Source organism: Diospyros lotus, chromosome 13, assembly GCF_014633365.1.
Source record: "Diospyros lotus cultivar Yz01 chromosome 13, ASM1463336v1, whole genome shotgun sequence".
NCBI classification, from domain to species: domain Eukaryota; kingdom Viridiplantae; phylum Streptophyta; class Magnoliopsida; order Ericales; family Ebenaceae; genus Diospyros; species Diospyros lotus.
The window spans coordinates 25,887,198-25,903,715 of record NC_068350.1 but is presented as its reverse complement, the minus strand read 5'-3'; the positions used below and the strand labels follow the sequence as shown (position 1 = coordinate 25,903,715).

General features: G+C 39.7%; 2 protein-coding genes across 2 annotated transcripts; both read right to left on the bottom strand.

The window, feature by feature from the left end:
• Positions 1-820: 820 nt before the first annotated feature.
• On the bottom strand, positions 821-1,381 carry LOC127788147 (LOB domain-containing protein 18-like). The gene has a single exon (XM_052316258.1). The coding sequence runs from the start codon at positions 1,379-1,381 to the stop codon at positions 821-823; it is 561 nt and encodes a 186-aa protein (XP_052172218.1).
• Positions 1,382-15,664: 14,283 nt separating this feature from the next.
• LOC127788146 (uncharacterized) lies at positions 15,665-16,299 on the bottom strand. The gene is made up of 2 exons (XM_052316257.1): positions 15,988-16,299; positions 15,665-15,904 (listed from the first exon to the last, which is right to left on the bottom strand). The coding sequence occupies exons 1-2, from the start codon at positions 16,297-16,299 to the stop codon at positions 15,665-15,667; spliced, it is 552 nt and encodes a 183-aa protein (XP_052172217.1).
• Positions 16,300-16,518: the final 219 nt, after the last annotated feature.

The following is a 16,518-nucleotide window of genomic DNA, read 5'->3' as shown; positions in this document are numbered from 1 at the left end:
GATCTTCGAAGATAAATCGATCCGGGATTCTTGAGGAATTTCTTGAAAGAATTGATTGAGGATCTAAGGAATCATGATGGAACTTTAGAGATTCAAAAAGAAATCCAGTGAGGATTGGAGTACTGTGGGTAACATAAGTACCTGCCTGCTCTAGTTGGTAGCATAGCTGTGGATTGATGTCTTGAAAATTATGTGAATCCTTGACGTGATTAAAAGAATCAAGATAATGGCAGATGTGCCAAGATAGTAGGTCACAGTAGGAGAAGCTGCAGACCCAAATTGATTGAGAATCTGAGATTTTCAATATTGGAGATTGGAACTCTTGTATGGCTAGACAGTAAGTCTAGGTAGCCTTGATGGGCAAATTGGGTGATGTGTCGCTGGGTGATGTCAGCAAGTTATGGAAATAAGGAGCCTGTCGAGATATGGTACGGGCACTTGCGGTCAATGAAAAGCCGTAAGAAGAATTGGGAAATGGCAAGATATATTCTCGAAAGATTTAGCAAGATTATTTCTTAATGATAAAATAGCCAATGATAGCTTGAGGTTATTGGATGCTTAGCTATGTGTGACTTGATTAAGGATGTGAATTATCAGGTGATAATTAAGAACCGATGTTTTTATCTCGATTTGATGAATTATTAAAACAGCTGCAAGAGGCTGAGATGTTTCAACATGCAATCGAGAATAAGGAAATGAGACGTTAAAGTATCCAAAGCATAATATTCATTCCATATGTTCAAACGGTTACAGAAAATCAAGCCGTACAATTACTCAAAGGAAAAACGGCAAACCATAAAACTGACAATGATGCCTATGCTCAGTGAGGACGACCGTTGCCAAACACAATAGCTCCCAGCTCATCGATGTCATTTGGGGGTGGCATCTGGCTACTGCTAGCTTCACTAGGGAAAGGTGAAAGGGTAGCCTTTGAGAAACCAGGATAAGGGGCATCCTCTGGAATGATAGGAAGATCGAAATTCCAGCTCGGGTTTTGATTAGGTTGAGGAGCAGGCTGGGGATGTGAAGAATAATATGCAAATAGTAAATCCTGCAAGTAAGCTCGATAAGCTAGCAACTCACTAACCTGCTGCTGAAGGGCAAGAATGTGAGCTACACAGCCATAAACAAGATCTTGAAGCCGGGCTTGAGCTTCAAAGAGGAGTGTATCGGAAGCCCAAAAACGGTCGCTGACCGGAAGTGGAGCTAAGAGGTTGACAACATTCTTAACAGTAAAAACATCGTGGATGGCGACAAAATTAGCAATATCATCCTCACCATGGAAATAAGGAGCAAAGATGCACTGTGAATTGCATCCTCTATTTAAGACTACGCAGGCACCGCATCGAGACCGAGGCCTTGGTATGTTGTCCCATGGCATGTTGCGCCTTGGCATGATAGATCTGAGATCTGGCTAAGTCTAAATAAATCAGATATGGGTCAGATCTAATGAGTCGAATCAGGATGGGTCAAACCTAAAGCGGATCGAGTTAGGTCGGGTCGGGCCAAGTCGGGTCGGATCGACCCGGATTTGGCAGCAGCAAGGACGGCGATGGCGCGATGGCGACTGAGGGATGCCAAGCGAGGGCCAGTGGCTGCGCGAGGAGGCTAGAGGCGGCGGCAGCGGCCAGATCTGGCCGACGGAGGGCCGTTTGGGCCGTCGGAGGGCGATCGACGACTGGAGGTGCGGAGAAGCCGTATGGTGGTTCACGGCCGGTGGCGGAGCAAGCGCTGACGGCAGTTGCAGAAGGGGCAGCGGCGGCCGTCGGAGGTGGCGACGACGCTGGAAGGCGGCGACAGCCGGCGGCGGTTTGTGCAAGGTCGGTGTGTCATAGAGGAAGGAAGGAAGGAGAAGAAGAAGAAGAAAGAAGAAGAAGAAGAAGAAAAGAAAAGAAAAGAAAAGAAAGAAAAGAAAAAAAATAAAAATAAAAATAAAAATAAAAATAAAAATAAAAATAAAAGAAAAAGAAAAAGGGGAGAAGAAAAGTAAATTTTTCTTTCTTATGGGGAAAACGTGTTTTATTATTCCAGAGATTTTGGCAAGAAGAAAAAAATTATCCGGACGCACGAAAGTCGAGTTCAGGGCTTTTCGAGTATTTATAGTCCCGACCCTATATTTCGAAACATGGAGCAACGTGAGGTTTGAAATGAAATTTTTACGAACCAGATTTCGAAATAAAATGCTAAGATGTTTTGACAAAGCTGTTTTCAGAAGGCAGTGATGGGACACTTTGTAATAATTCTATCCACAATAGGACTCATGAGAAAGAGTCTAATAAGAATAACCTGCCGGGTGCAATAAGAGTTTATGATAGCTCAAAGGATCGAGTTGTATGATTAGTGCAACATGACCAAATGATGGCGTGCGGATCACGCCAATGCACAGAAAGGACTACCCGATATATGACTTGGAGTTGGCAAATGTGGTATGTGCTCTCGAAGTTATAGAGACGCTACCGAAACGGAATGGTGGGACATTTTGATGTGCTCACAAACCACGAGGAGCCTGAGGTATGAGTTCTCACAGAAGGAGCTGAACAAGAGGTAGCGACGGTTGATGGAGTTCCTTAAGGACTACGACTACACTACTTCGTATCACCGGATGTGTGGTAGAAAGGTTCCCAACGCAGGACCTGGTGTATAGCTGTGAGTGTCAGATAAAGTTGGAGACTTGTTGGCCTGCCAACTATGATGGTAGTACTGAAGGGATCGTCTATTTTTATGGCTAGCCTGGTCGTTTAGCTGGATCTGGTGAACGAGATACAGAAGACATGTGTGGTTGACAAGTGTACTTGTCTATGGAATGATGATAGGGCCAGCCCAAGGTTTATGATTTTTGAAATGCGAGCAGACATTCTCAAAGGTTTCGGGGGAGAATGTGCGTGCCTAAAATAATTAAAAGATATGTGGTCGTCTGAAAGGAGCCACAACAGGAAATTATGTGAATGACACGGTATGCTTGTAAGCATTAGACGTGCAAGGAACACAAACCAAGGTGTTTGTCAAGGATCAAATAGATGTTTGATTTGAGGTATTCAGGTAATGAGCATTGTTATGCCTTAGTTACCTTAACTGTCTGATGAAAATTTTGAGGACAAAATTTCTTTTAAGGAGGCGTGAATGTAATACCCGAGAAATTTGGGTTAACTAAAAAGAAGCAATTTATTAGAGAAATGGGATTTCAGAGAAAATTGATATCTGAATAGCCCGAAAAATTGACCAAATCGACTGCCGGGAGTACCCTGGAGCCGAGATGCCAAAATAAAATGATGTGGCATTAACAAGCACCCCGAGATATGATTTATAGCATCGAAAGAAATCAGATCGGGAATAGTTTTCAGTACAGCAAAAATGCAGCTGCCATTTAGGCTGCAATACCGAATTGTTGTAGACGACTTCTCGGAAGTCAACAGAAGCTTGAGGGGGCTTTGGTTTTTCATAAAGAACAACCCTTCAGTGGTTTCGGGAAGAAACAAAGAGGTTTAAGGCCAAAACAAATATTCGGGCCTAAGTGTAGTTTTTGAAAATTGCTAGAGGAAGGTTGAAACAAGGTTGTTTTGAAATCTTCAAGGGTTAAAATGATGTTTTAGGACTTGAGGGACTTAATGGCAATACTGAAAAGTTGAGGGGTTAAATGGAAAAGGGCCAAAATGAGAATACCAAACGTTGAGGGGCCAAAATGCAATTTTTCAAAGTGGCTAGCATGGGCGAATCTGAGCAATCGGCCATGGCTGAAATTGGCCATAGGGATGGCACGAGGGTGGTCGTGGGACCAACTTTTGTAAAGGCCTGGCCGACAACAGCCATCATAGTGGCCGAAAAAGTAAGAAAAGTGGCCGAAAGTCGGCCAAAGTGGTGCACGCTTGTAACTTGCAATTGCTGTTGGATAAGGCTCGATCGAGGGCCATCTGAGGGAAGTCGAGACTCTAAGAGGCGTGGGTAGGTCGGCCAAAGGCATTTGAGGCATCGAAGATGCCTATAAATAGAGGTTTCATGAAGGCCAAAAATAGGGAGAAATGGAGCTTCAAATTAAGGGCTTAAATGAACAAATTGGGCAATGAGAATAAGGGGATTTTGTTACCCATGCCTCAAGCTTTGTTTCTATCAAATTTGAGCCATTTTGGTTGAGAGTTGAGGGAGATCCGAAGACTTGTCGAAAAAATGAGATTCGCCGGAAAATCATGTTGAGCAGTCAATAAATGGCTCCAAATGACCAATTTTAAGGTATTATCCTGTAGAGGGCGAATAGAGGAAGGCGTAGGAACAAACGGGGGGAAAAACGGAGTTCGAAGGAGGGAGAAATCGTGAAAAAACCAGGCGAGGCGCACCAGTCCGGCGAACTGCTGGAGCTTGAAGACATGACGCGTGTGGAACACGCGCCCAACAGCAGGTGCGCGTAGGGCGCGTGGCAGCGGCTTCTGGCAGCGCGTGGAGGCGCGTGCAGCATCATAAAATTTTGATTTTTTTTAAAAAATCTTATGAATTTGAGATCTAGGTCCCTGTGCAATTAGTTTTGGATTTGGAGTTTTCGTTGCCTCAATTTTCGCACCAAAAAGCCTTATTTTGTGTGAAAATGCAACATCCGGGTAAGTTCAGTATTTTTCCTTTGAATTTTATAGCATATTATGAATTGTTGTGAAGATAGATTTGAGAAAATAGTCTCGATGTAATTATTGGGATTTTTAGAAGGAAAATGAAAGAAATAGGAAATAAAAGAAAATAAATGGAATATTGAGGATATTTAGTGATGAAATACTATTTTATGATTGAGGTGATCGAGATGATGTGATTGGTGCAACTTTTGAGAGTTGGCACGAAAATCAAGGTGGGGCACGCATATCGAGACGATGCACGCTTTTCGAGAAAATGCAAGTTTATCTCAAAAGGTGAGTTGTTCTATCCTAAGTATGATTTGGTGAGTGGTTTTCTCACAAGAACTTATATTTATATGATTGTTATATATATGCATGCTATTTATGAATGTAATGTTCATTTTGTCATATTACATTGAAAGTTGTGATAATTACATAGCATGATATTATTGTCATATTGATATCTGTGCATGGGAATGGGATGTCCCCCCAGAGTGTAACCGTAATTCCCCAAGGGCGTTGAGGGAATAACGTTAGGCTTATCCTACAGAGGTTCGGGATTTGCCTAGGATTCCTAGCCGGGCTTGCGGGCCAGGGAAATTACACTAAGGGAAATGTTGTTCATGTTATTGCATCATGCATTCGTATATATGTTTTGGACCCTCACTAGAAGTTTCATCTTCTAATGGGTTGTGCCCCTGGAACATTCCACGTTCTAGTTTTAGACTTGCAGTTAGGGCAAGGAGCAGGTTGAGATATGACGGCACGTGATGACGTGGCCGATGGATCCAGCGAGTTGACTCGGATATGTTTTAGCTGATGCTTTATTGATGTTTAGCCTTGTTAGAATATTATGGAATCTCCATGTATTTATGTATTTCAATATCGAGGATATGATGTTAATTATGGTACAAATTCTTATGTTATAAATAAAATGAGTTGATTATGTACCATATCAGGTTTCGATTATCGCTTCTGCATTTTTAATGATTTGCTAGGGGTTTTGTTTGGGACTCGGTACTTAAGGTTTAAGTTATGTACCGGGAAAGAAAGAAAATAAATAAATTATGTATATTTTGGGCCCCAGCATAGTGACACGCTCGGTAAGAGAAAAGCGGGGTGTTACACCTATAATGAGGCGCTGGATAGGGCTCTAACTACTGAGACAAATCTTCTTCGTATAGGATTCATAAGATCTAACGATAAGAAAAGAGATTCGAAATGCGTGGAGCATAAGTCGGGAGGAAATAATTTCAAAGATGTCAAGTCGTGTCCTCAATGCGATAAGGTTAACCTCGGGAGAAATTGTTTCCAAGGAAATATCACATGTTTTGCATGTGGCAAGGAAGGGCACAAAGAAAAATATTGTCCCAAAGTCAAAGAGGCACCTCCAACCAAGAATCGAATGGGGGTTACGTGTTTCTCATACAATCAAATTGGTTATTACACGATTGAGTGTCCGAAAAGGCAAAAGGTGGAGCAATCGGGGAAAATGGATGAGGCACAAAGACTTCGCACCAGACGAGTTCACTATTTATCGAAAGAGAATAAAGAAACTGACCTGATAATGGAAAAAGGTATGCTATTTTTGTTCAAATAGATTTTTATGTATTCGTGATCATGACATATGCATTAGCTTATGAATAAACTTGGGGAATTGGGACACAGATAAGAATTTGTCAAATAATTTTTAAGGATCTCTGGATGTCATGATTATAAGTTGTTTGCGGACAGCTAGTAGAAAATTGGGATATTATCGAGTGATATAGATCATTTTGACGTGTATGACCACTTGTGAAGAGTTATAACGGGAAATTCTGTGAAAGACACGGCATGCCTGGTAAGCATTGATCATGAAATAAAAGCGAATTAGAATATTTGCTAAAGGATGGTGTTTAAGTCGTTATAATTAAGAGTTGTTATCAATATCGGTGATTTGATATGTCAAGTGCAAAAAATTTTGAGGATGAAATTTTCTTAGGGGGCGTTTGTTAAAATGAGCAAGATAAGGTGATATCAAGATAAGATTGGGATACTTTCCGGACCAAGATATGAAATGATCAAGATAAGGCCGGGAAACATTCCAAAATTTCTATCAGACTGTTTGTTAAATTTTTTAGAATCCATTGGTAACTATATTTTTTCTTTCCACGTGTTTGTTAATACGTATGATAAGCACCAAGATAAGAGTTTTTTTACCAAAATATCCCTATTATCAAATTTATGATTAAAATAGTATTTTATGATTAATATGAATTGTCAAAAAAATTAAGATTAAAATTAAAAATAATATTTTATTTTCTAAATTCAAGTTCAAAAATAAATTTAAAAAGAGTTGAAAAGTATAAATAATAATTGTTAGGATTACAATAATTCCACCTACATAATTAAAAATAGCCAAAACATATTTTCATAATAGATAATAAAATATAAAATTAAATAAAATAATTTAAAAATTGATGAAATGAATTATATTAGTTAATAAAATATATATATATATAGAGAAATTTAAATTTTAAAAATTAATGAAATGAATAATGTCATTTAAATTTTAAAAATTGTCAAAACATATAATAATTTAAAAATATATTAAATAATATTAATTATAAGAGATAAATAAATAAGCTTTTTAATAAATTTAAATCTTTAAAATGTATTAAATGGCATTAACTATCTTACAAGGGGTAGATAAGTAATTGAAGCTTATCTTGAAAGAGCCAGATAAATTTATTCGATGGGGGAGATCGGATAAATTTATCTTGAAAGGGGGAGATAAGAGGTCACGTGAGGCCTTTTCCGGAAATGGCCAGATAAGCTTAACAAACACGTTAGAAAGACCAAACATCCGGAATGCTTCCCATATCTGACATTTTCTCCCTCTTATCTTAGTTAACAAACACCCCCTTAAGGGGAGAGGATGTAACACTCGAGAATTTCTTGAGGACTTAAGTGTAATTTCCATTAAGGTGTAAGTGAACTTTTCAGAAGATTTGGAATTATAGTGTAATTTCTCATAGTTATGAGTGGCCGAATTGGCTGTAGGAATTATAGTGTAATTTCCATGGATGTCCAGGGAAGAAGGCATGAGATTGGTGAGTATTTCGAGATGAGGTTAATGACGATGGAAGTAGTCAAACTGGGAATAATTTTTGGAATAAATTCTGTATAAGCCTGAATAGGTGCTAGTACTAAGGGGCGTAGGAGACCTCCGGGAAGCTGAGCGGACTCTAAGGGTGTGTGACGCCCCGTTCCCACTTACGAGTGCCACTCGTGAATAATTACCCGAATCGTCCACCTGCTCGGCCTTTGGTGAAGGGCGGACCATGTTTCAAGACGAAACGTCCTAGGTGAGAACTAGGCTCGTCCTTCCCTTCTCTCAACCCCAGGATTCACTAGCGGAATTAGGCTTTAACCACACCGCATTGGCTAACAAATCTCATTAAGATGCCCAATCGCTATTTTCTTATTTATATTTAATTCTTTTTCCACCCAAGAATTTTTACCGGGCTCCATAAATCACCACTTCAATCAATCTATTGATTGATTACCAATTTTGGAGGAAAAACTCATAATTTTCAATTTTCCAAAATTTCGGCATTATTCTCTAAAATGCCCGAAAAATTCCTTTAATTTGAAAATTCTTTCGGGGCCTAAAATCAATTAAGAATTGCCCCAAAATCTCCCAAAAATTCAAATTTTTGAAAAAAAATGGCTGATGGGGCCTGCTGGTGTGCCCGGGCCCGCGCGGGGCCCCACGGTGCGCTGGCCGAGCGTTGCACGAGCTGGCCACGCATGCCGCGCACGGCTACTGCCTGCCCTATTGCTGCTTGTGCCCTGCTGCTTGCCTACTGCCACTTTCACTTCTTTTCTTTCTTTTTTTTTTTTCTCTTGGGCTTTAAACCCCAAATTTTTTCAGAAATTAAATTAATTAAATGAACTTTACCTTCATTCAATTTTTACCTTTATATTCAACAATTAAGGCTTGAACAATTCTCTTGATGCTTCCACAACATACATCAAACACCTATTATTTTTCCAACAAAATCATATGATTTAACTTCTTGGTGCTTCCCACAACACACACAAAAATGAGACTTTCACCCAACCTAGGCTTCAACATGCCATAAGCCAATATCTCATTGTCTAAATACAACATACACTTCAAACTAACAAACAAATAACATTACATAAACCAAACACAACACATAAGCTTCCATAAGCCATACAATACACTTGAATCTTCATTTCCATGCCTCCACATGCCATTCCACCTTGACTTGATTTTTCCCATGCTTCCACAACCTATATGTGAGGGTAAAACCTCATGAGCTATTAAGCTCAATAAAGGTGCAATGCAAAATAAATATGAACATAACAAGATTATATGATGCCAAATGCATGCAAGTGTAGCTAGGTCTCTTTGCCCTCACAATCCACCAAGGTTAGAGGCATCAACCCACCGTTTCAACCATATTCCCAAACTACCCTATGGCCATAAGTCTCATGAACATAATAGAGCATGCCAATGCAACATACACATTTATGAACCATACTTACAACACATTGCAAGGCCACCTTCCCATGGGGCCATCCCTTACCTCATTCTTTTCTTTGAAACTTTAAATCCTTATCTCAAGAGAGCTTCCATCATCATCTTCTCCCATCTGCGATGACATTCCAATAAACCTCTTACTTTACATTCAAGCATACTAAAATAAAGAGAAGAATGAACAAAGCTTACCTTGATTTCTTCTTCTTTCTTCACTTTTTCTTCCATGGGAGACTTCTTATCTCTCTTTCTTTCTTTCCTTCTTCATTTCTTTCTCCAAATGGCCAAAGGAAGACAAGTCCTCCTCACTTGCCTTTAAATACTACCCTTTTTCCATTTTAAAAAATGGATCTCCACCATTCATTAAAAGCACAATCCATGTGCTTAAGGAGAATTAAATCTCCACCATTCATTTCAAATAAACAAGTCTCCTCTCTAGGAGAAAGCACAATCTATGCTCTTTATCTTGATTAATCTCATCCATTGGATTATTTTCACTTTTCAAGAGAATATCTCAACCACTCATCTCTTTAATATTTGGCAATCCATGCCATTACTTCTCTTTAAATCCCGACTTTTGGATTCACTCTCTTTTCAAGAATAGATCTCATCCAGTGATTTCTTGAATTTTCCATTTATTTATCATTTACTTAAATGAGACTATTTTCATAACCATCACACTTGAGAGACATAATTAATTTCTTTCCCATTTAATAAATCCCACAATTTTCAAGCATTAATGGGTGACTAATTTCCCATTTTCTTTTGGATTTTCCTTAATTCATATAATCATGTCTCTCATTAATACAAGAATGACCAATATCATTTCTTTTTGCATTTATTTAATTCTTCTCTATTTAACTTGGACCACATTAAGCCATGTGTCACTCCAAGACACCAATCTTGGCTTCCAAGTTCTAATCTCATCCATCCATGTGGCATCACCACATTTATTTTCCAATATAGGAAAAATTAATTACTTTACCACATAATTGAATATCCACCATTTTTCCCATTTTTCATAATTAAATTCCTTTATGGAATTAATTTCAAAATTCTCAAAATATCCTTTGTGAATTTATTAACCCCATATATCTCCACATAATTGCAAAATTGGGATTTAATTCACTTACTCACCTAATTCCACATAGGAATTATTTTCAATTTATCAAAATATCCTTTATTGGACTTCACTATCCAAATTACCAAAATGCCCCTCTCATAGGACGCCAATATTCTCAAAGATCTAACACCTTCTCAAGGGAATTTTTGGAAGTCTTCTTACTTCCTTTCTCATTCTCATAACACTAGGATTACTAGGTGTTACATTCCACCCCCTTTAAAAGAATTTCGTCCTCGAAATTCACTTTACCATAATCTCCTGCCCAAGATAATCACATTCTTGGGCTATATGGCAAATTCTCGTGCTCGAAAATCTCATAGCCTATCCATTTCTCACATTTACCTCGGGTTACACCTACCTCAAGGCTTCGCTTTAGGCTTTCGATCCTCCAACTCTTGAGGACATTCACCAACCGAATACCGCTTTGGCGTCCAGCCAAACTGCACCACTGGTCGCTGGTCATGCTTACTGCAACGATGTCCATCAACGGATAGATTTTCTCTGCTTCGAAGCATCGCTTTGCAGTTCACTTCCCATTTCCCTATCAATCGAAATGAACTCTCGCTAACATTGCATCACTGATCAGTCTACCACGATTTTACGCCGATCACACACGGCAACGTTTCCCACTGCCAATCACACATGGCCACGATTTTACGCTGGTCCAACCAGCAACGTCTTAGCACTGATCATCCACCGCAATGTCACTTCAAGTGCCCACAAGACACTCTGACATCCATTCTACCATGGCATACTGCCATTAATCACACGCATGCATAGCTTTAGTCGATCCTCATGGCAACCTCTCATTACCGATCAACTAACCATGCTAGCACTACATAGGAAGCAACCATTTGGCCTACCCAGCCAACTTCGACCATTTCGTACATGGTCTTCTACCTTGACCAGCCGACCCTCATTTATCGATATGATTATGCATACTCGACATACCCAACATCATGCTAAGCTATTTCACATTTCAACTATACGTGCATTACTCGAGTCCGCCTCGAGCTTTGGCGATGTACGCACCATTACAATCTTATCTCAAGCTTAACCATGCTCGGGCCATAACCTTCTCCCAACCAGGAGCTCTTCGCATACGCACACAGAATACCTTGGCCTTCCTTTCTGGCTGATTGTGCATGCTAGTAGGGGTCTCATACCCATACAAGGGAGAGCAACCCCTCTTCAAATTTTCACCCCATTTTAGCTTTTACCATTATGACCCATGCTAGGCCTTATCTTGGCTATTAAACCCTACCGCGAGTCAAGGATCCTACTATTGCGCTTAAGGTCGCGGAACCATAAATCGGCCCTCGTCATCACCCACGGTGCGTGGCACAAGTGATTGGCTTATTACCATCTGCTCAATCACTTATGCATCGCACCTGTAGGATGACTCGTGCCTTTGGTCCACACCTCAACAAGCTAACATGGTTACACCCCCACTCTTGTAGTGGTTTTTTAGCCAAATTTACTCGCCCAGCTTCAATTTCATTTAGACTTTTCAAATCTCACCATTTCTCAATAGAGCCTCTTACTTTGGAGGCACGAAACTTTCATCCATCCCAAAATCAAGTTCATTCTCAATCCGCAATAGACACTTGACTTAAACCATGCATAATGGTTCCCCTTGTCCTCCTCGGCAAGGACAACACCATGACAATAATGAATTTCCCTCCACGGTCATTACATTTCAAATTTCGCAGGCACCAGCCTTCATGGCCATTCATACCCGGCTTCAAGGTATTACCATGCATAAACACCTTTGACCTTCCTGACAACATCTTTCTCCTGACAGTGATGATGACACCACCACGTCATCTCAAAAGACTCACTGCTCTTTGAATCTCACTAGTCATCGCAACCAGCACAACCCTACTAAAGTGTTTACGGGTGGAATAGAGGTCCCGTGCAGGTGCAGGGACGAAATCAATATTCTCGAGTAGAGGTCGGTTATTAATTTTGAAAAAATCAAGAATTCAAGTGGCTTGATGATAATAATTTAAAGCTTGGAGGGCCCAAGTGTAATTAGTAGATCTCTAAGTGGAATTATTAAAACCCTCAAGTGATATTATTGAGAAATTGAGGGGTTAAAGGTGTAATTTATGTAAATATATATATATAGAACCGTGAGCTTGTTGCCAAGATTTCAAATTTGAATTAAAAAATAGAGAGGGAGAAGAGAGATCGAGCGAGAAAGAGAGAACAGGCCAAAGATCGCAAGGGAGAGATAGAGAGATGAGGGCTCGGGAGAGAGCTGAGAGATATCGTGGGGGAGAGAATGTGGCCCATTGTAGCGATCACGGCTATAACGATGGTGGCACCGAACTATAGCTGTGGCAGAGGCACACTAGAGGCCTATAGTGGCTTCCGATGGTCGTGGTGAGGTAACCAAGGTGCGACGGCGGCCAAGGGCAGTGGTGGCCAAGGGCAGTGGCAGTGGGGTTGCGGTGGAGGTTGGAGTTAGCTATTGCAGCCAGTTACGCGTAGGGGAAGTTGGGTCGCGGCTGCTCGCGACGATGACGATCACCTGTGGTGGTTGAGGGGCATTCAGCGGCGACTGACGATGGCGCAGAAGGCGGCGATAGCGGCCAATAGAGGCCAAGCATCATGTGTGTAACGCCCCACTCCCACCTACGGGTGTTACTCACGAATAGCCAACTTACTATTCATACACTAGGGCAAAGATGAAGAGACGGCTACGTTTCAACGGGAAACGACCTAGGTGGGAACTAGGCTTTGCCCTCTCTTCGCTTCGCTGGAGGGTCTGGGAATTATCAAATGACCTATTAAAACCCGAAACCTCGCAATCGTCACCCCTTCTCGAGCTCTTTAATGAAGGGCTAAGGGTGACCTACCAGGATCGAAAGAAAATAAGCTAACTCTCTAGCTTAAAATAATTTATGGCATAACGCCTTAATTATAAGAAAATAGATTTTTCCTATCTTTGCCCCAACCATTAACCCATTTATCTCACTTCCAATTCCTTTGAAAAATATTTGGATTAATATTTCTTTGGAAAAATTTAAATAAATTTTCCTCATTAAAGCTCAATTGATTTTCCCTTTATTTATTTCAAAATTCCATAATTTTCCAACCATTAGGAAATTAATTTTTGAAATACAAATCTCAAGCATCCTCATCCAATTTCAAAATTTTAGGAAAATAGTCCATTATTTAATTTCCCAAAATATAGAAATTTTTCCCACAATTGCCTCAAATTTACATTAATCTAAAAATTAATTTAGAGGCTAAATACTCATTTATTTATTATTTATTTAAATTATTTCAGAATTTCATATTTTATCAGAAATAACTAAATAACCCCAAAAATATAAAATATATATATAAAAAAAGGAAACTTCACAGCAGCCACAGGGGGGGGCGCGCAGCAGCAGCCGCGCCCCCCCAGCGCGCGCGGCCTCGCAGGCCGCGTGCGCGTTGGCCGACCGCGCACGCACACTGCGCGCGGCCGCGCCAGCCTCGCCCTGGCGCGCCCTTGGCCGCGCCAGCCCACTGCCTCAGCCATTTTTTTTCAAAAAAAATATTTTTTTCTTTTAAATAAAAACCATATTTTCCAGAATACATTTCCATACCAAGGGGCTTCCAAAACACTCAAGTTTACCCCTTTTTAACCACATTTACATACATTCCAAGTTTAACAAAATAATACAACACAAAAATACAAAACTACATAACCATTACACATAGTTTCTTCTTTGCTTCAATACCTTCACCCTTGCAAAACTCCCTTTCCCTTGGATGATTCTCCACCTACATCGAGGTCAAAGGACCTTATGAACCAATGCTCAATAAGGGTGCTATGCAAATGTAAATGAAGTATGAGAAACATAACATGTAATGCAATGCAATGCATATTAAGGGTAGTTCTCCATGCCCTCATAACCACTTAGGTTAAGGCACCAACCAACCCCTCACTCCCCTCACAAGTCCTCCTTATGGCCATAGGTCCACTTGGGCACAAAACATGCAAAGAACCATCACATGCAACTCATTCACACATGTACAAATGCAAGCAAAAACCCCTTCACTTGGGACTATCCCTTACCTTGTTTCCTTGAAGCTTTAACACTCTCACAAGCCAAGAATCCCTCTTAGACTTTGAAGCTTCAACACCTCCACAAGCTAAGACTCACCCTTAAAGAAAAATAATAAAGGGACTTTAGTTCTTAAACACATGCATTCAACTATATCAAGGGAGAAAACTAGGCTTACCTTTGCTAGTTTTTCTCTTCTTTCTATAGACTTGCTTGCCTTCTTGCTTGCCTTCTTGCTTCTTCAATTCACAAATGGGGAAAAAGCTTTGAACCAATTTCTCACTTCCTATTTATAGAGTTTTCTTCTTAATCCATGCCAATTCTCAAGATCACATCCTAGCCATAGATTTCTTCTTATTTCAAGAGACTTAATCTCTACCTTTGAACATTAGCACAATCCTTGTGCTTCTCCCAACTTAAATCCTAGCCCTTGATTTTAGGAGAACTCTTGTCTAGATTCAAAGGAAACACAAATCCAAGAGACTTGTCTTCTTAATTCTCATCCATTGATCTTTCTTTGGAGACTAAATCTCCTCCCTTGGATCAATCCCAATTTTCCATAATTCTCCATTTTCCAAATAATTAAATCATGACTAATTTCCAAGATTGACTAATTTCCCAAATTTGCATTTAAATTAAATCCATAACTTTTCAAGCATTTAATGGAGACTTAAATAATTTCTTTTTGATTTAATTTTAAAGGCTCTTGAAAGACATAAGCCATTTACTTTAGCATTTATTTAAATCCTCTATTTTCCAACATTAATGCTTGACACATTTCTTTTTATTATTGATTTTCTTTTTAATTCTCTCCATAATGGCTCTCATTAATGCTTGAGAGACTAATTTCTTTTTCCTTTTTGCATTTATTAAATATCCCTCTTGATTCATAAGATCATGCCATGTGTCACCAAATTCTCTTAATTAAATAAATCCTTATTCTCCAAATTAAATTAAATCTCTTTCCATAAGAATTTGCCAAGTGTCACCAATCTAGCCATACTTGGTTTTCCAATTTAATTCCTAATTATCCATGAACTTAATCAAGAATTAAATTCTCCGAAATTAATTCTCCAATATAAATAATTTCTCCAAAAATAATTCATCTTCCTTTGGGATGAAATTCCAAATTACCATTTTGCCCCTCCTAAGACATCCAATATTTCATGGCATTTTCTTTAATTCAAGGGAAATTTTGGAATTTTTCATAGACTAAAATTCTCTTAAATGACAAAATTTATCATGACTCATCAAGGGTATTACAATCCACCTCTCTTAAAAGAATTTCGTCCTCGAAATTTCATTTCCATTAATGCAATGTATCAATACATCAAAGTTACTCTTCCATTACATCAACAAATAATTCAGGAAATTGACGCTTTAGATCCTCTTCTAGCTCCCATGTTGCTTCCCGATCAGAGTGATGGTTCCACTGAACTTTAACTAATGGAATTGATTTGCTTCTCAATTTCTTTTCCTTGCGGTCCAAGATTTTTACTGGTCTTTCAATATAGGTTAGGTTTTGACGAACCTCAACCTCTTCCTCTGGAACTTCCATTTTTGGATCCGGTATGAACTTTCGCAATTGAGACACATGGAACACGTCATAAATCCCGCTAATTCGTTGGATAAGGCCAATCGATAGGCCAAAGGACCTACTCGCTCAATGATCCTATACGGTCCCATAAACCTCGGACTAAGCTTCCCTTGCTTCCGATTTCTCATTGACGGTCTTTGTGGTGAGATCCGAAGAAATACCCTATCCCCTTCTTGAAATTCCAAATTTCGCGCACGGTGATCTGCATAGTACTTTTGGCGATCTTGAGCAATCTTCATACACTTTCTTGCCACCTCAATCTTCTCAGAGGCTTGCTGTACTAATTCAGTCTTAGCCAACTGCCTTTCACCCACCTCAAGCCAACACGAAGGCGATCGGCAACGCCTGCCATACAAAGCTTCATATGGCGCCATGCCGATGCTACTCTAATAGCTGTTATTATATGAGAATTCCACCAACGGCAAGTACTCATCCCAATTTCCTCCAAATTCCAGTACACATGCTCGTAACATGTATTCCAAAACCTGGTTCACCCTCTCAGTCTGGCCGTCTATCTGGGGGTGATATGCAGTACTAAAATTCAACCTCGTTCCCAATTCTTCTTGCAGACACGTCCAAAATCTTGATAAAAA